Source organism: Pleurodeles waltl, chromosome 6 (genome assembly GCF_031143425.1).
Source record: "Pleurodeles waltl isolate 20211129_DDA chromosome 6, aPleWal1.hap1.20221129, whole genome shotgun sequence".
Classification (NCBI taxonomy): Eukaryota; Metazoa; Chordata; class Amphibia; order Caudata; family Salamandridae; genus Pleurodeles; species Pleurodeles waltl.
The window spans coordinates 1,598,542,148-1,598,562,763 of NC_090445.1; the positions used below are offsets into that span (position 1 = coordinate 1,598,542,148).

At 46.2% G+C, this 20,616-nt stretch overlaps 1 protein-coding gene across 2 annotated transcripts in view; it reads left to right on the forward strand.

Moving 5' to 3' along the window:
- Window positions 1-20,616, forward strand: part of PAXX (PAXX non-homologous end joining factor) — a 92,746-nt gene that overhangs the window by 38,284 nt on the left and 33,846 nt on the right. For both annotated transcript variants that reach the window (XM_069241447.1, XM_069241446.1), the window contains exons 3-5: window positions 230-279; window positions 2,879-3,069; window positions 14,258-14,338. In XM_069241447.1, coding sequence (XP_069097548.1) covers window positions 230-279; window positions 2,879-3,069; window positions 14,258-14,338 — 322 coding nt within the window. The remainder of the gene's footprint in view (window positions 1-229; window positions 280-2,878; window positions 3,070-14,257; window positions 14,339-20,616) is intronic.

Here is a 20,616-nt window from a genome sequence, read left to right on the forward strand (position 1 = left end):
TTACCTTTGGGCAGACCACGAATGCTGAAGTTGTGGTGAGATAGCGCTTCATGGTTGATAACATAAGGCCATATCCTGCAATCCTTTATTCCTTGAGATCAGTGATTGAGTGAGTGCTCATTATTATTAGTAGACGTTATTTGGCTAGAAACTCGCACACTTGGTGTAATGTTTTGTTCGCAAACCTTACTCATTAATTCATTTTTTTTTTTTTTTTTTTTTTTTACAGAAATATCTAACTGGGGTTCTTTCAACTGAGGACTATTGCAGCAAGTTCAGGTGAGTCTCGCATAGGAAGAGTATCAGCCTTCTCAATCGACATCAGATACTTGGGTCGTCCACATGTTGAGCAGAAAAAGTAAACCATTGCTTTCTCTAATTTGGGATTAATCATTTACATTGACCGGCTTGTACGTAAGAGATCTTGAGGTCTCAGCATAAAGTATTTTATTCTGCTCTTGTTCGACTCCTTCCTCCTCTCTTTCATTTGTAATTGTTGCATCATTTTCATCGGTATTTATGATCAGTTATTCTTTGCTCTATATCTTGACTTTTGCATGACTTTGGCAACATAGATATATGTAAAAAAAAAAAAAAAAAAGGGGGGGGTGCTTCTAAAGTATTGCAGTTTTGTTAAAAGCCATTAATTTATTTGGTCAGTTGAACCAAATATTAAGCATCTATGAAATTCAGGGCATTCAAAAGCACTGCAGATTGATGGCGATTGAGTGCCTTTCTTCTCATGACCTTCAGGCGTTTCTTTACAATTTTTTGTGCTTTTGAAAATGTTATTGTGCTATGAAAGCAGCAGATAATTGCTCCAAAGATGCACAAAAAACAGGTTTGAGTGGGATGTGTTTCTGCGCTATGGCCAAGCGTTTTGAAAAGAGGTAGTACAAGGCTTGTAACCCAGTTGCATCTCTCTTGTAACCATGGTGCCCTTACCGCTGGCATCCAAGGTCACTATCGTCATGTTCCTGGGATTTCACAAGAAGCACGGGGCGGCTGTAGGAAGGCAAGGGTGAGTCCTAGAGCCCTGTTCAGTAGGCATCATCACAAAGCCTGCAAGTTTGGGTTCAGGTCTACTCCCACAGCCGCTATAGGCTGAGCCTGGGCCATCTATATGGAGACTATGGGCGGCAGCAACAATGTACAAGCTTCTCCCAAAGATCTTTCATGCACAGAAATTGTACAGAATGGGCAGTAGCACCGCATACATCTTTATACAGGCAGAACAAGTACAGCACAGAAAGGAGCTGTACAGGGTCCGCCACCACCACATGCACCGTCCACCCAGATAAAACTGATGCAGCATGGACCACAGCTGTTCATGCTTCACTAACTTATCGTAAGCATGTTAGGTACAGCCATGCCAGTAGACTTAAAGCACGGGCAGCAGGAGACTAAAACCCCTCTTTCACTTTAGCATACAGCAGAGAGATGGCAGTAGTGCACAAAGAAGACGCAGTGAAGGAAAGTGCAATTTGTGTGTAAGCAACCGTGGCAGCAGATGCACCAGCAGTGCTGGTGCCTCACACAGATGGATGTTCATGCAGAAGTAAACTGTAGAACAGGGATGGGCTAACCCATGAAAGAAAGGTGGATTCAACCCTAAAACCCAAAAGCCGCATAGAAAGGAACAGTTTCACGAAGCATCCTCTAAAGCAGTATGTGGACGCGCTGTAACATTTGTCAGGTCTTAATTTTGAATAAAATAATGTTTCACCTTTTTTTATATGGTGTCCTTTTTTTTTTAATTCAAAAGATGTATTAGCTAATAACACCTAGCCAGCAGTTGCTCCTTAAAACAATATCTCTAGGCTTTGTAATCCAAGCATCCCTTGGGAGGTGGAATAATACACGTAAGCCAGTAGCTTAAGCCTTAGAGTGAGAAATACTCCTATGTGCTGATTCAAGATGTAATTCTCACTGTCTAAAAGTAATGACTGAAGGAGGCTGACCCAGAGCAACCTATAGTCAAAGGGGGCTGACTTGAAGCCCACTAAGATTTTTCTGTAAACAAAAATTCTGGGCTGTGCCAGAACTAAAAATAGACTGCATGTGCTACATCTCTGAAGGGTGTTCAGGTAGGTTTGTTTTCTGTTGAATGTAACCAATTGTTGGCACTTGGCACTGGCAAGGGCACTGTTGGTAAGATGGTTTCTTTGTCCTTCTATTAAAGGCAAAACACTATTTGTTGACAGATAACGTTCTGAATAATATTTGCAGAATGTGTGCAGCTCTTCGTAAGGAACCTACTATTTATTTTAAAGCATTCTGATGTCTTTTGGATCAGTGTGTTATAAAATACTTAAGTGCCTCACGAATAATAGCAAATATTATGCACATGCTTGGTTTCTTCATTGCTGCATCATTAATTTAACCATGGCATATCATTTGGTTCCCCAATATCACACAGTTCAGTGCCCATGCCATACTCACAGAACTGTTGCAACTGCAAATCATGCACAAATACGCGCACTGATCCAAGAGTGTAAGTAGCAGCAAGGAAAATGCCCCTCACACAAGCACAAACAGGAGAGCAAGAAGCTTTCTATGGCTGTTCTTACTCTCACCCATGGAAGTGTCCTGTCTACAATTAGTACAACACTAGCACTGTCAAAAGGATGTCTTGCACACAGCATCACCAGGATGTACATTCTCCCCCAAGAACACACGTTCAGCATTGTGTTATTTCACATCTGAGAATCTGACAGTGTGCTCACAAATTCTGTGCATGTTGCCCCCTGCACTTTACACCACCAACCTGTTGCTTCTGTAAAGTTAGCATCAGTAGAACCTCTGCCAGTCTGCTGGTGCTACTGTAAGTGCTTGAGGGTTGGGTGTATCGCTCTTATTCTGTCACTTGTCTCTCCAGAGAAGCTTTTGACCACGGTACCACCAGTCTTCTACTGCAAGACAGCCGTGCCTCTCTGAGCATCAAGGAGGACACGTGGACAACGACCTTTGACCTATTCAAGCAGCCTGTCTCTGAAACCAAGGCCCAAGTCCAGTCGTTGCTGTTCAGTCTTGTGGAGCGGGCCAACAGCCTGGAGAAACGCCTTCAAGGTAGGCGGCAGCTATGTAGACGCTGTAGTGCTGATGATGTATCTCCTTGCCGCTACGTGCTTCTTGCCAGCGGGTTACATCTGTTGTCTTGCTCACTGGCTCCTCCCTTTTAATCTTGGATACTTTCTTCTTTCTAGGATGCCTAGTGCCCCTTGTAGTTGAATCAGCCTGTGTGATTCAGTCATGTAATTGTCTAGTCTCAAGCCTGTAGCTATGCAGAGGGTCAAACTGCATGAACTGGAGGCCTAACGTCTATGACTACCAGATCCTTTTAAAGCAAATGTTAGGTGGAAACTCGCTCAGCTTTGCGGAATGAAGACCAGGTGTGTCCTGGAGGCTTAAATTGCCCAGTACTAGACATTTACAGAGTATTTTTTTTTTTTTTTTAAATGATCATTAGGACCCTAAAGCCAGTCACAACTCAAAGATGAAAATGCTACGTTTATAAAGTTTGGAAAACGGTTTCACAAGTTAGCTTCAGGCAAAACATGATCCAAGGGGGTCTTCATATTTAAATAGTCTCAGCATACAAGGATTAAGATGCTAAACTGAATAAAAATTGGCAACAGGCGACACAAGAATCCTCTTGTAATTTATTGGAAACTTTGTTTAAATTTGCCCTTAGAGCTCAAGAATAATGCAAAAGTAAAAACGATTCCGTTAAAACAGTATATTGAACATTACGTCTGGTTCACCAGTCAGTTGACTACAAGATTAAAAAAAAATGTTTGGATTCAAAATGATCATGAGAATAAATACAGTATGCATTTTTGCACAAAATAGAGTGAATGATAAAATAACGCAGATAGGAGAAAGAATGGCTGTCATGTAAGACTGAGTTTTTGTAATGATAGTTCTACCAAGAATGACTGGCGCAGATCAGATAATTCAGTCAATTTAAGAGAGAGAGCAAACAATTGTTTTCTCTTTTTATATATTTTTATTGGCATTTCAGTGTTTATACATATCCAAATTATGTAATTATCACTGTTCAGTATGTCCATATCCAGTGACATAGCCCCCCACAGTATGACCAGTGTCGCTGTGTGGGGTCCCTCATTGCAATTGCCCCAGTGTACAACACCAAATGCCTTGAAGACCACTCGGAACACAACATAACTTGAAATTGCATTTAAAGATGATCCACTCCCGTGCTCTGCTTGTTACATAGTTCGCATTTCGTAGGATTCCAAACATTACAGGTTAACCCCAGCAGTTCACCCCACAGCTTCTTTCCAGCTCCCATTGTCCGTGTCCGACCTCTTAATTATGGTGTTGCTCCCCCTCCACATTTTTCGAGCGCAATACCTGGGTAATTCCCTCTTCGCTCGCTGCAGTTGTGGTGGCAGTGTGCTGACTCCAGTAAGGTAATAGACCATGGCACCCCATGCCAGCAGGCCATCCGCCAGCCTGTCATCTTCTCCGCCCCAGCCCATTATTTCTTGTCCTTCAGCCATTCCGCCATCAGGGGGTGCTTTGGGCTCAGTCATTTATTGCTATCCGCCGTTTGGCCAGAGTTAGTCCAAGCAGTGCAAATTTCCTACTAGGCTTCATGTTTTTTTCTGGCAGACACCAACCCCAGTAGGCATTGTTTCAGTTCTCTAGGTGTCGCCCACCCTGTAGCATTATGTAGGTGCCCCAGGACCTCATCCCAGTAATTTACAATCTGAGGACAGCTCCACGCAATGTCTGCCAATGTGTATCCGCACCCTGTGTGCCTAGAGGGGTAAACTGTGTGTAGGTGCTTGGGTGAGAGGTATGTGATATGTATATATTGTATTGAGTGAGTTTGAGACATGCATTGGCAGAGACTTCACGCACTCCCTATGATATCCTGGTCCATTCCTCTGTCGGAATTGGGAATTCACTAACCTGTTGCCACGTCCCCTTAATCTTGAAGGGAAACATGGGTCTGTCTGCCTTTAGAGTGCGGTATATATGAGTAATGAGCCTCCGACCTCCCGCCAGTGTCAGCAGTGCAACAAGTGTCTGAGTAGGCTCAGGGGCATCTGGAAACCTCGTCCATATTTCTTGTGCCGTGGCCGCTATTTGGCATACTGGAGGATCTGGCCCTTACCCAGGCCAAATATCTACGTTGCCTCGTGTAGAGTGATAAACCAGCCCGATGGATACAAGTCACCTAAGGTGAAACAGCCACCCTCCCACCAGCAAGCTATGGCCGTGGTTTGAGCTATTTGCGCAAAAGGCTGGAGTTTCCACACCTCCAACTCCGGCGTATGGGTGCCCAGCGGACCACCACCTGCACTATCTGCTCTTAGAGCCTGCATACCACTCTCAGTACGTGTGGCATCGTCCCAGATGTTCTATTGCCATGCAGCAGTAGGGTTCCCTTCTCGTCTCCCTCAGTACCAGCTAGTAGGGATTTCTCCCATTTACACTCGTTATCGAACCAGTGTACTGCGTGCTGTAGGTGTGATGCAGGGTAATTCACTTTGGGGTCCGGTACTTCCATCCCACCTTTATCCCACTCCAGCCTTAGTGTGGCAAGCCTAAATCTGCAGCGTTTCCCCACCCATAATAGGTCCACCACAAGCCTGCCCAGCTCCCAGAAGACACTCTGGGGTTTCTTGTACATGGTTCCCTGCAGTACATAAAGGCACAGGGGCAGCAAGCACAAGCATTTTAATTATGGCAATTTGCCCCATCAAGGAAAATTTGATAGGATTCCAAACTTTAATAGATTGTCTAAGATTAGCAATCAGGCACCCCATATTTAAGGTGTGCCACTGCTGTGCCCTGTGCGCAACATGCGTACCCAAGTAACAAACACGGTCCGTGTTCCAAGGGCGTCCTGCCTCAGGAAGCTGGGCGGCTTCTGTCCATCTCAGCTGGCCCAAAGGAAACAATGCAAACTTCGACTTATTCACATTTAGTCTAGAGAGCTCTCCACACTGCCTCATCACATTCAATTTGATCGGGCTGAAATGGCTGGCTTATGCAGATAAACTATGACTTCAGACACATATAATGACATGACATGGGTCGTCTGTCCCACCTGCATTCCCCAGCTGCGCAGCACCTGTTGCAACCTGCATGCCACCGACTCCATTGCCAGGGCGAACAGCAAAGGGGTTCCCCGCTGCAGCTAGATCACCTCTGACAATAGGCCCCCCGTACACACCTGCACCAGTGGTTGTGGATAGAGCATTTTTACCCAAGCGTCAAGCATGAGACCCAGCCCCATTCTTTCAAATGCTTACCACATGTGCTCCCAACTGACCGAATCAAACACCTTCTCTATATCTTGGAGGGCTGGAGCATATTGATCCTGATCCAGACAGGGTGAATGAAAGACATGCACTAGCCCGCATAGGCTTCAAAGAGCGTTTCTGCGAGTGCTAAATCCCCATTGGCCAGGGTCGACCAGATTCGGGAGGTGGCGGTACAAATGTTTGCCAGTATTTGCCCTAGTATCTTTTGATCCACATTTAATAGGGACAGAGGGTGATAAGAGGCCACTTCCAGTGGGTCCCTCCCGGACTTTGGTATTAGCTCTTCACGCATGGATGCAGGGAGCACTCCTCTCTTCAGGGCCTCTTGGTACATCAGAAGTAACTCATCAGCCATAGTCACTGGAATTGCTCTGTAAAGGTCAATGGGCAGAGCATCCTCACTTGGGTCCTTAGCTGTCTTGAAGGAGTCTATGCCCAGTCATATCTCCGGTTTGGTTAAAGGTACTTCAAGCTCCACCCGTTAAGGTCCTTCCAGCTGCGTATGTGTCAAGATAGGCTGTCACCTTATGAACCGAGGTAACGCCAGGCAACATGTACTCCCCTCGGAGATGATCCATCAGGGTTTCGTTACTGGCCTGTAATGAACCAACCTCTCACCCATTTGGATCCCTAATCAGTAGTATAGGTTTCCTTGTGGTGTTTATGCTTTACTATCCTGGCCAATAACCTGCCTGCCCTATCCCCCTCCATATGCAGTCAGGTATTATAGGTAATTCGTACATGTTTTCTCAGGCATTCCCATAAGGCATGAACTTGTTCTTTTGCCTCTTCCCCACTCCAGACACACCGTCTAATCTAGTGGCAGTGCCTTCTCCAGGGTTGCCAGCTTTTCTTCATACAGCGTCGGGTCTCTCTCCAGTGTTTGTTGGATACTTGTAGTGGTTGCCATGCCCACTCCCCTGAGCACTACCATCATGGCTTCCCATTCTGTCGCTCTGTGCTGGGTACTCTCCTAATTAAGGGGAAAATAATCAGAAAGTGCACCTATGATTGTTCCTCTTTAGACCAGATGGTGAGGGACCCGCCCTCATCTGCCACAACGGGACCTGTGGCACTCTTCTGGCCAAAAAGTAAATCAGAAGTAGGGGTGAATGGTCAGAGATGTTTCTGGCCAAGGATGTTGTCTGTCACTCCTTGTGTGGCCTCCACCTGTGTGAGGAAATAGTCCAGCCTGCTGTTTGTATCTGCCGTAGGAATGTAGCAAGAGTATGTATGTGTCTGTGGGTGCAGGGCTCTCCAGGTGTCCACCAACCACCCGCTCCACATCATTTGTCTCAGGGCTTCCATCATATTAAGTTTGGTGCCCTCTCACGTGGGGAACCAGCCGATGTCTCCATACAACACACAGTTACAATCCCCGGCTACAGTCATCTCTGTAGTCAGGAACTCCTGCGCCACAGTGAATACTTCCCAAAAAGGCCCCATCATCTATATTGGGAGCATATGCACTGACCAGACAGAGGTCGTGGGCATCTAGCATACCATGCAGGATGACATACCTCCTGTGTGGGTCCACACACCCTCCCATTTTTTGCAAAGGGACACCAGGGGCCACCCATGTAAGGGTCCATCTTGCAAAGCCAGAATAAGAAGCTGCATATACCTGCCCTCTCCACCTCTGGTGGAGTGTGTCTATACACTTGCCCCATCAGTGAGTTTCCTGCAGGAAAGCAATCAATATCCCTTAGCGTTTTAAGTATGCCAAGAGTTTCTTGCATTTCTCTGACCTGTTTAGTCCCCCGACATCCGACCTGACATGTCCTTGTGTCCTAGTCCACAAGGCCCTCCCACTGGCCTGTTTCAGTATTGGCGGCAAAGCCTGAGGTTCACTAGCATCAAGAGCACTTTCCCCAAAATAAACATCAACAGTAAAAAAAAAATAAAAAAAAAAGCAATCAACAATTCCCCAATCACTCCCGCCAACCCCACCTCCCCCAAGCAGAACTCCCTCCAGCGCAACTAGTGGCCAGAGGGGTGCCAGTCAACGCCCCACTTCCCTCCCATTTACCAACTAGAACAGGTAGTACAGGCCGAGAAGCCATGTCTCCCCAGTGAGTCCTACGTAGGCATTTTGCAGACCACAAGATGACGTAAAGTCTGGACCCTGAGAGTATAGTCAGGGTAATTGAAAATGTGGTTATCCTCGCATCTGGGGAGCTGCGTCTGCGCAGATGCTGAAGGATAGCGTTGCTATTGCAGTAGTTAGAGACGAGCAATCATCGCCCCTGGGGGCGCTCCTGGGCACGGCACCGACGGCAGTGCTTTATGAGCCCTCTCCACTGTGAAGAGATTGGACAGTCACGGAGGCCTGAGGGTTTTTGTAATCCAGTTCTCCAGGAAGAGCTCTTCCGAGAGTACTTTTAGAACACCGTACCACCTTCCTTCCATTTTCCTACCAGGTCTACCAGTCACTTGGCTTTCCCTACAGCCTGTGATAGGTGACTCTCCGGGTACCACTTTGGTAACACCTCCTGCTAGACCTGGTTTCCTGGGCACCAGGGCACTCTGGGATTACTATGCTCCCATCGTATCAGCTGGAGTGTCCCCCACCAGTGTCCTGGGGTCTCAGTACTAGTGGAAAAACTGGATAACCAAGTATTCCTCTCCAGCACTTGACTCTCTCTCAGGGTAGCGAGACAGAGCAGTCCATAGGTTACTCAAGGAGGTGAGATGGGTTTAGACATGCAGAATACAGTTCACACCGTACTACCAGCTAATAAGATCAATGTCCAGTCATTTGCCTTTTAAAAAGATATGTACTTTAATACACAAGAGAAATATAGTACACATAAAACTAGGATAAATGGTGAAACCAGACATCTCTACAACCCTGTGGGCCAGAGTTCTGACCCCAAACAGTATTATAGTGCCTAGACGCTAAGCACTATAAAAACACAGCATGTAGACACACAATTAACATTGTATATTACTGACCATGTTGCACAGGGTTGCTCTCATTCACTAGAGCCAAGATACAAATCCTTGTATTACTATGGTGTAGTTTCAGCATATGATGTGAAGACAAATGTTTCAGATCAGCGACTGAAGCGACCACCCAAAAAACAGAAGTGCCCTCCTGTCCTAACAAGGACACCGCTCCGGTGGCGTCGGGGATCTGATCACAGGTGCCTGATGTCTTGGCACAGTTTACTGGAGTCCTACTAAACCAGTAGCCACTGGCCAGCTTTTGGTGGGTATTGGCTGGCCAGAGTGCCAGTATACCGTGGTACCCCCATGTGTCTCAAAGAGAAAGGTAGGGGGCATGTACAACAGGGGCACTCTTCTCCAGCTTCACAGGCTCCCAAAGCACAGGTGAGGTGTCTGGCCAAAGTGATCTCACTTTCAAGGCCTGGAATCAAGCTTTCCCCTGTGTTTGTTGCTGTGCTGCAAGCTCCCTTATCTTGAGCAGCTGTCTGCAATTTCCTTGTTCCAAGCTGATGCTCCACAAGCTTCGCAGACAGCTGGTCCTCTGCATCTGCATTCAGGCTGCTGACCAATCCCCTTCCTTCGTTTTAAGCTGGCTAATTCCTTCACAGCAGAATCCATTCATCACAGAGAAAACTCAAGTTTGGGCGCGGTGAGCAAGCTTCCTTGCCTTTACACCGTGGGCCCACAGCTGTCTTCTGTAGATGCTTGTTAGACCAGTCTTGAACAACCACTGACCACTCAGGCCAGACTTTTATCACCTCTGATTAATAGGCTGATGTAGTCAGAGGGTCTGCTACTTTTGAATCCTGGATGCCTCTCCAATCATGAGGAACATGTGTGTCATGCTCATTGCGTGTCAAAGGCCTGCACAGGATGAGTTACTGTGCTTTAGGACAGGCTCTTGGTATCAGCCCATGCTATTCCCCAGAGAGGAATTGTAATTAACTCCAGACCAGAAGGCACTGACCATCACCCAAGAGAAAGGAGGGAGGGGCCCTAGCAGAGTTACTGCAGCTAAACACAGATAGGGGCAAGTGTCTACCCCCAGCCCACCAGGCTTCTCCAAGGAATAGGAAGGGGCACGGGGAGTTGGAATGTCAATGCAGAACAGCTCAGCTCACATTAAACACAATGGCTCATCTCACCATTCTCCCCTAGGGAACCTACTTGCTCTCAAACAGGTACATAAAGGCAACGGGACCACAGGCAAAGAAGACTGCACATACTTGACCAGGAGGGTGACTAGTAGCCGCATCCCCCCAAGTGTACAAGGATGCAGGTATCCCTGACTCTAGATTTATTGCTGCCACCACTGTCAGTCTACCACCACCTTGGTAGAGAGGGCAGTAGCCACTCTCTTGGATATAGGGGTGCATTCATTGAGGTAGGGATCCAGAAACCACATAGTAACTTTTAAATGACTTGCCTTTAGAACACCATAAGGCGGGGACACGCAGAAGACTTACCATCCGAACACATCCTGTAAGGGACTCCTTTGATACTGCTTCTAGATAGCCAACAGTTGCTATATTGGACCTCCTTTTGCAAGCCCGACCGAGCGATAGGAGCTAGTATAAGGGCTCCCTCCGTTGGATTTGAAGTGCATGTTTCTTCCAGGCAAGTGAAATTAACTGTTCCTCTTCCCACTTTGGGTGGAAGAATGTATGTAATTCCGGCCAGGATGCCCACCAATGTGAACTCTGCAAATGCTAGTGATTTGATGAGTGGCAGCCCCTGATTGGACAATGGTTGCATTAACACCTCCCAGAAGTGCAGCAATCAATATTCGCTCTCACTTGACCAGTGATTAAGCAGTATTCTCATGGCTCATAGGATTTTGTTCTCAAAAATTCTAAATCTCATTCTTCTTAAACATGCACTATAATGATACATACATGCAAGGCTTTTTCATGGAGTAATGGGCAGTTGGAGGTTATTGGACATTAGCCTGTGTCAAACAGATCGTTTCCAATGCTGTCAAATGCTACACTAACAATTCAATCCGATTGAATAATGAAGTAACCCCTTTTAAAACTTGACTCTCTAGGTAGAGAGTCAAGCAGTCAAGACTTACTCTTCCAGAGAGTGAGGGTCAGAAATCCTAAATGAAGTCTATCGCCAAGATAAGTAAACAAATACAATTGTTACTTAAAAAAAAACAAAAAACTTTAATAGCAGGTAAGTAAATTGTGCACTTAAAATTATGTTCAACTATTGAAATCCGAAGTAGCTTGAACCATACCCAAATGTTCTTATGGCTTCCTGGCATTGCAAAACTGCTTTGGCCAGTGTCATCCTGTGGGAAAGTTTTCAGGCACGTTAGTTACATTGAAATATATTGGGAAAGGGGCGAGTTGAGTGATGGGGAAGCTGGGATACCACTGCCTAGGCACTACTTTAGGCAAGCTTCCTGTGGCACTCAGTGATGCTTCAGAATAAACAGCAGTGCCCCCACCCCCTTCCCCCCAGATAGTTAAAACCTATAGATTATTTTAAATGGAAAAAACACCACCCAAATCCAAAATCCCACCACCCAAATAATAAACCTTCCACCCTAGAAAAACTCTTGGGCAGTCCCTGTGGTGCCCTTGGTTGCACGGAAGCTGGCCGGTGGTGCCCAGTTACAGGGCACAATCCAGGTAACTGGACCCCTGAATCCATTGGACTCTGATGACTGTGGACGATAGTAATCCAGTTCTCACCGTCTGTCCCTTGTGGATGCCTTGAGGCTCGCCTCACCCTGTCGCCATCAGTTGCGGGTGAGATTTTAGAGTGGCAAGGGTATCCATTGGACCAGAACTCCCACAACAGGCCATAGGATCAGGAGTGGCCACATGTAACTGGTCCAGTTAAGGGTTAGAGCTGACTAGCAATCTCTGTTTCTGGAACCAGAGCACCGATAACATTAATTCTGAAATGTTTATACTCAGGGAGATCCTTTCTAACCTTTGGAACCAGAACCCCCGTCAGCAGTTGAAAAACAGCTGTTGTCACACCCAGCTGGAGCGGAAGGAAGGTGAGTACCAGTACACTACAGGCCGAAGACAGGCTTGGGACCAAGCTAGCTCACCATTGAGGTTTCATCACAATGGAGCATCTCTTCGTCACAATCGGATCTTACTTCTGGACTGCTGTGCTGGAGTGATCTTGTGGTTCCAGAGCAGTCTCGGTCTATCAGTGTCCCCAGGCGGTAGTACTTTCTTTTCTGATGGGCCGGGGCTCTTCTTTTTGTGGATTAAGTCATACCACCTTGTGAGGAGTGAGTGGAACTGCACCTCCTGGGAAGGAACTCTTTTCTCTCCACAGGTCGAGGAGCAATCGAGTTCTGCAGGCTTTCCTAAACTTGGGCAGAGTTTGGCCAATGAATGGCAGCCAATTCGAGGATCCACTTGTCCTCGTCTGTGATGGAAAGGTGTGTAGACCTCCGCTGTGTCAAGTTCCCCCCCACGCTGAACAAAGTACTTACTGAATAAAGCAGTACTTATTCTCCTCTTGTGGCTCGGCTTGGCCAGTAAGGAAGGGTCTCGCCCTTCAAATGTCCAGATTCTGTTTTTGTCCCTAGGGAGCAGTTTATTCGCCACTCTGCCCAAGTTTTTGGGTCTGTGACCATTTTTGACTCGTCTTTTGGAAGTATAATGACTATCTGGGTAGCGAGTTCATAGAGGGATGTCGGCCCCAACAGGAAAGTGGGATGAGAGGGTTTCGGTGTGACCAGGGAACTCCACTACATGAAAAGAGAAAGGTTTGGGTAGCTCCAACAGCTACCAGGCTCTTTTAGTTTCGATGTCAGGGGCATTAAATGTGCATGTGTGGACTCGCATGTTCAGAGGGGCAACACCAGCACTGCACGTTGGAGATCTCCATCTGGTACACGTGAACACGAGTGCGTTTATACACAGCAAACCCACCCGCATTCATCACCAGCAATCCTTGCACACATTCTGGACGTGAGGCAAAGTCCCCCAGTTGTGAGGAACTGAACAGAGGTTTATGGGGGAAGCTGGTAGGAGTCCACTCGGCGTGCCAAAGGACTAATGGCCACTAGCCTGAGTACACAGTAAGCTGCCATCACTGTCTCCACACAGCCTAGTTGTAGATGTTTTCACAGTGGGTGCATTTGACACCCCTACTCAGCCGTGCAATCTTGCAGCTGTTCGGGCGGGAATACCGCCATTGGATTTGCATTATTTCCCAACCTCCCTGGAGTTAAAACCACAAAGGACTGTCTTATGTCAATTACATAGCCACTTCTTTCCATGTTGTGGTGGGGCTTGAGGACAGAAGTATTTTGGCTGCTGCACTCCTATTTAACATAGAGGTAACTCTCTTGACCAGGGCTTCGCTGCAGCCCACTGACTTTTTCCTTTCTAGGACTTCTGGTGCATTCCTGGGCAGGGAAGATCCCCCTTTGATGTTGCACAGGGGTCAAACGTGTAGTGATCTGACTAGAGCTCTTACGTAGGGTGTTGGTTTCCGCCTTTCCAAGGAGAACATTACCATTTTTAAACCCATTTTTCAGAATTGGTATGTTTTAAAATGTTCCTCAAAGTAGGTTCAGACCCCTCAAAAAAACTAGAAAGATCACAGGTGATGCGTGGAAGGAGAAAGTTAAATGGGTAGCATGGAAATACACCTCAAGTTATGTTACAGAGAGATTTGGATTGAAGTGCAGAGTCCGGTTCCACGTTTGATCATGCTTCTCAAGTAAGGAAGGGAGTCAAGGTAAACAAAGAAAGTTATAGGTGCGCTATTTGCTCTTTGTTAATCAGAGTAAGGGTGGCCTTCTTGGAAAAGGGTCTCTTTGGGACCTGTTGCGCTCGACAGCGAGACACTGCTCTTGGGCTCCCCAGTACTCTGAGATAATGGCATCAAAGTGATGGATAAATATCTATTTGCTACTGAAATTGACTTTAATCGACTAAGGACTCTGAATGTTGCTGTCCTTTAAAAGTATGTATGTACGTGTAGTTTACAGACTTGGTAATGCCTGTGTTTCTTCTTTCTAGCTGCAGAGGGCGCTGCTGCTCTAGCTGCTTCTGGCAGTCCTGACAAGTCCTTGTCAAAGACCCAAAGATTACTGATGTCAGGTAATGCTCGCTCTAGCCTTCCTTGATTTTTGCTTTCCTGGTCTTACTTGAAATTCTTTAATTTTATCCGTTTATACTTTGATCTGTGCAAATTGAGTCCGAGTATGAGCCATTGCTGGGGAAAAAAGAGACGCTTGCATATACCTTTATTTGTTCTGGGAGAACGACGTAGTACAGGCAGACAGTTTCGATGTACAGCCATTTCATTAATTGTGGGAAAATCGGCATCAACAACCCACACACCCTGCATCTGGTGTTCCAGCTTAGTGCCGAAGAAGCAATTTAGAATGAAAAGCTTTTCACATTGCATCAACTTAATCACCTTAAGCTAAACTCTGATAAAACGTAGATCCTCCTTTTCGTGGACAAACCCTCTCCTGGAACGACATGTGGTGGCCCACCACCCTCTGTCCCCCACCCACGCCCACTAACCACGCACGCAACCTCAGAATCATCCTGGACACCCAACTGACCATGAAGCAACAGCTCAACGCCGTCTCCTCTGCCTGCTTCCACATCCTTTTGCATGCTCCGCAGGATTTTCAAGTGGATCCCTTTCTCTACCAGGAAGACTGTCACCCAGGCCCTCGTCTCCAGCCGACTCGACTATGGAAACTTGCTCTAAGCTGGAACCACTAACCAGATCATGAGCCGCCTCTAAACCATCCAGAACGCAGCAGCAAGTCTTGTCCTCGACCTCCCCAGAAGAACCATCATCACCACACACCTCAGAGCCCTTCACTGACTCCCCGTCCAGCAGAGATATCTTTCAAGCTCCTCACGCACGGGTACAAAGCCCTCCACAATGCCGGACCCACCTACATCAACAACTGCCTCTTTCCACCATACTACAAGAGACCTCTGCTCTGCCTCCCTGGCCTAGGCCCATGTTCCCTGCATCTGCCGCAAATGCTACTGGAGGGTGTTTCTTCTCCCACCTCACCGCCAGATCTTGGAACAACCTCCTCCTCCACCTACCCACCTCCCCTTCCCTGAAGGACTTCAGAAAGCAGCTTAAAACCTGTCTCTTAGACTGCAAGCAACAGTGCCTGGAAACCCCTCAGGGTGAAAAGCTCGTGCTCTACAGGAATTCCTTGATTGATTGATTGATCGCCATTTTGGGACCCTCTAACCGGACAGGTTAGTACCTGTTCAAAAGAGAATGCATAATCTGTGAGGTATAGCATTCCAAGAAGTGGTACTGCTTAGAGTCTACTTTCTTAAAAGATGCAGATCTAAAAGCATACTTTATAACCTTGATTAACGAGGTGTTGAGCCAATTCAGAAAACTGTTTAGTACCTTCCAAGGGCTTGCCCAGTTAGAACAGTGTGCCTCATTACCTGGTATGTCTCATTACCATGTGTACATTTTTTGTCTCCAAAATTATTACAATCTTGGTACGTCACATCCGGTGTAACCTATAAAACAGGGCTTTTGCCCCCTCCTGAAAGACACAAACCACAGGCAGCAATCAGCTCTAAAATGACCCACCTTAGAGTACCCCAGCACAAGTCAGCACTTGGAGACTGAGGTCTGCTCATAACATCTGTACATGAATACTCCTGTACCTCTATATTGCACTAGACTGGGGTTCCCTTTCTCCTCCTCTGATGTTCCACTAGCATACCATGGCCTGTAACAAGGTAGATCATGTTGATTTAAGTTTGGCACAGACATCACAACAAGAGAAGGGGTTCACAACAGGTTCCTCAGGAATCCTCCCCTTCTCCAAGATTTTTTAACACATACCCGCTCCTCTTGCACAGATGGTGAAACTCCTCCAGTACAATTCAGGATTTAGATGACTAATGAGCCACAGATCACCTCTAACTGTATCAGACTTTGCAGAATGCCGGAATCTTATCCATGTCCCCTACTAGTTGAAAGGTTTCCTCTGGCTGAATAGGCCTCAAAATGGGAGTGCTGTCTTTGGTTGACTGAGAAAAGTCGCTTCGCAACTTTTGACCTTGGAAAAAGGACAGACCGCTGTACAAAGCAGTCGTAGTACAAGTAGAAAAATCGTGTGTCCTATTTGATTATGGCTTCTTAGCCATGATGAGGTGTGCACTCGCTTTGCAGAGGAATCCCATGGCTTAATTCAACTCCCATCTAAACAGCCTTCCATGGAATAAAATTCAGCCAGGTGTGCTTCTAAAGTTACTTCACCCTACTTTTCCCCTACAGTTTAAAGGCCAGTCAACAGTGGAGGTGATCAGATGGCTGGGTCACAACAAAGTTATTCCTAAAATTTGAGACCTAAAGCTTAAATTATTTTGTTTCCTAAATCCCCATAGTAACGAAATGGCAATGGCCTGACTTGAATTTTGCAAAACCACCCACACCAACCTACCTCGGACAGAGGTGAATCATTCCAAACAAACTTTCCAAGTCAGAGGCAAAACAGTCCACACCATCCTGCCTTGACTGGGGCAAAACGATCCACACCAGCCTGCCAAGACGGGGGCAGAACAATCCATACTGACCTGCTCAAAAAACTCAATCGGCAATAGTAGAAGCGGACAACACTTGCCCTGTAATCATTCTACTGCTCCCCCACTGGTCTGCAGATTCAAATTCCAAGTTAAATAAATGTTCATATCTTTCTTGGCTAATACAGAACTGACTCCCTACTACACCTGTACTAAAACCTCTAGTCCACCTAAACTTTACTAGTGTGCCATTTCAGGTTCGCACATGGTAAACATGGGGTCAAAACACGTTGGGTACATAATTGACAACTCTGCAATATTTCTGTTTGCAGTGTGCCATTACAGCCAATCACCACCCGTCAAGGAAACTCCTGAAAATGGCCCTGTTCATATAAGCCTTAATTCCTAAGTACGGTATACTTGGCTTCTTAAAGACACAGACCTAAAGAATTCTCTCCACCTGATGGGGCCCTAACTATACATGTTGCTTTTGTTGGCATTTGTATGGCACCCATCTGCCATGTATAGTTCCCTTTGTTTCCAACATGCATGTAGTCTTGTTGCACTCAGCCTGGCAGAGACCAGAATGTAACAAGGTTGTTACCATACTTAGGCGGTCATTATGAACATGGTGGTCTGGAATGCCACGCCGGCGGTGGCGTCCATTACTGCCAACGGCATGGCGGTCCAGATCACCATATTCTGAACACAGCCACCACCATGCAAGATTTGACCACGGGCCGACTGTAGGCACATTCTACCCAGCGGTAAAGGCTGGACTGGAGGTGGGATTTTGATCCCATTTCCACCAGGGATTTCCTGGCGCGATACCCTGCCAGGTAATCCCTGGCGGAAAGCATACAGGTGACCGGAATAACCATTCCTGTCACCTGTATGTGACACGCCAGCCCCCCCCTCTTTGCCACTACACACACCCCCAAGCACATAGTTCCGCCGCCACCACCCCCTGAACCCTGAAAATTGACATCTCATCCCTCCACCCCCAAAAACCCATGTAGGCTCCCCCAGCTCGACCCTCACCATCTCCCACCCCTACATACAGGTCCCCCAGGCGTCGTTATTTAGTGGGATGCCGACCGCCGCCACTGGCGGTTTTCCGTTGGCTGGAGGCGGGGCATTCCGCCTATTTCATAATGTGGGCCATAGTATAAAAAATATTGTTAACATCTACATGCCCCTGAATAGCTGTTAAATCTTTGGTGTTTTCCCTTAATTTACCTAAGGCGTTAGTCAATGTTCAGTTGAAAACAAAAAAAGCCAGTGTTATCTGACGTGTTTAACTCAAACAAAATAATGTGCCTCATTCATGCCCACAGATTTCCCTGCAAAATCAGAGGCTCTCATTGATAAGTCTTTATCTATCTGTCTATGTGTGTGTATGTATGTATGTATGTATGTGTATGTGTGTGTGTGTGTGTATATATATGTTCGATGGCATGTGTAGCTGCAGATACACATGCCATGCATAGTCCTGCCATCTATTGTTGTGCTCTGAGTGATACAAGTTGTTTTTCTTCGAAGAAGTATTTTTTTCGAGTCACAGGATCGAATGACTCCTCCTTTCGGTGATAGTGCGCATGGGCATCTACTCCTTTGTTAGATTGTTTTCTTTCCGCTGTCTGGTTTGGACGTGTTTCCTCTTGCTCCGAGACTTTCGAATCCAAAACTTTATAATAACTCTATTTTACCATTAGTATTGTTTCGATCGCGTTTCCAATTCCAAGAGACCTATTAAGGCCTTGGGAGCACCACCAAAAGAAAATCGTCAGTGACCGACCTTAGGGTTCGGCACCGAAAAAGGCCACACCAGTTTTGATGCGGAGTTGAGTAAATCTATTAAAAGCTCCACATCCGACCCGAGCCAATGACCACTCTCTTCGGAGTCGAAGGTTCGACGTCCAGCTTCAGAACCGAAACCACAGCCTGTATCTTTGGGACAGAAAAAGTTATCCACTTTGGGGCCGAAAAAATCTTTTTATACAGAGGAACAAGGACTTTCGAGCCGATTAAAGCACAGCTGAAAGACATTTGATGATCAATCCTCAAAAATACCTACAACATCAGAATATAATTATGAAGATTCAGATATTCAGCCTATCCTTGAAATCATGGACACCAAACAAACAAGGTACATATCCAAAAGGAGACTGGGAAGATCATTGCTTCACCTCCTCCACAAACCAACAGAAAGTTGGCGTTTCAAGAAACTCTTGACACTGCTCCACCACCAGCAAAGATTTTTAAAAGGAAGGAGAAACCATTAACTTTACAAATTTCTCCACCACATTCACCACAACTTTCTTTTTCACCACCACCTACTACCCTCCAACACCATTGCCTTCACCAACACACTCCCATACATATTCGCATGGTGATACAGTTGACCCCTGGGACTTGTATGATCCAGATCCCATACCGCAAAATGACCCAGACCTCCATCCTTCCAAACCTTAGCCACCAGAGGATAGCACAGCATATACACAGGCTATTTTGAGAGCAGCTGCGTACCATGGGGTACAAATGCATGCTGAACCTTTGGAGGAGGATTTTCTTTTCAAAGCATTGTCCTCCACCCACTCACAATACCAGTGCTTGCCAATGTTGCCTGCCATGCTCAGACATGCAGACGACATACTTAAAGAACTTGTTAAGGCTAGCATTTAACACCACGAATAGACAAAAAATACAAGCCTGCACCAACAGACCCAGTTTATATCACGCAACAGGTACCACCAGACTCTGTTGTCGTCCACGCTGCTAGAAAAAGGGCCAATAGCCAATCTTCAGGGGATACAACTCCCCCTGACAAAGCAGAAAGTTTGATGCTGCTGGTAAGAGGGTAGCTGCACAAGCAGCTAACCAATAGCGCATTGCCAATTCACAAGCCCTACTAGAGTGATATGACAGGGCACACTAGGACAAAATGCAGGAATTTTTACAATACCTGCCAAAAGAACATCAAAAAAGAGATCAACAAATTGTTGAAGAAGGTCGAGCATTTAGCAATAACCAAATAAGAGCTGCTCTTGATGCAGCAGATACAGCAGCTAGAAGCATAAAAACTAGCATAACCATGCGTAAGCATGCATGGTTAAGATCTTCTGGGTTTAAACCAGAGATCCAACAGGCAGTGCTCAATATGCCATTTGATAAAAAAAAAAAAAAAAAACTATTTGGACCTGAGGTTGACACAACTATTGAGAAGCTCAGGAAGGACTCTGACACTGCAAAAGCTATGTGAGCTCTATACACTACACCTTATAGAGGTTCCTTTCGTAAACAACAATTTAGAGGAGGTTTCAAGCCCTAATCTGCAGATGCTTCCACCTCACAACCTAAACAAGGTCAACAGCAAGACCTTATAGAGGTCAACACTTCAGAGGCAAATTTCAAGCCTCAAAGACTGTCACCATTCCCTCAGAACAGTGACTTCCTCAGTATACCACAACCCCACACATCTCCTGTGGGGGGCAGACTGCAGCAATTCCACTCCCAATGGCAAAATATCACCACAGACCAGTGGGTACTTTCAATTATCCACAATGGTTACTGCCTAGAACTAATTTCTACTCCTCCAAACATTCCCCCTTGCTATCACAGGTTGTCCCTAGAACACAACGTTCTGTTGCAACAAGAGGTACAATCGTTATTACTAAAAGAAGCAATAGAATTGGTTCCAAAATCTCAACATGGAACAGGTGTAGTATATTCACTATATTTCCTCACATATTTTCCTCATCCATTCTGGATCTCAGACCACTGAATCTATATATCCTTTCAGAACACTTTCACATGGTAACTCTGCGGGACGTCATTACACTACTGCA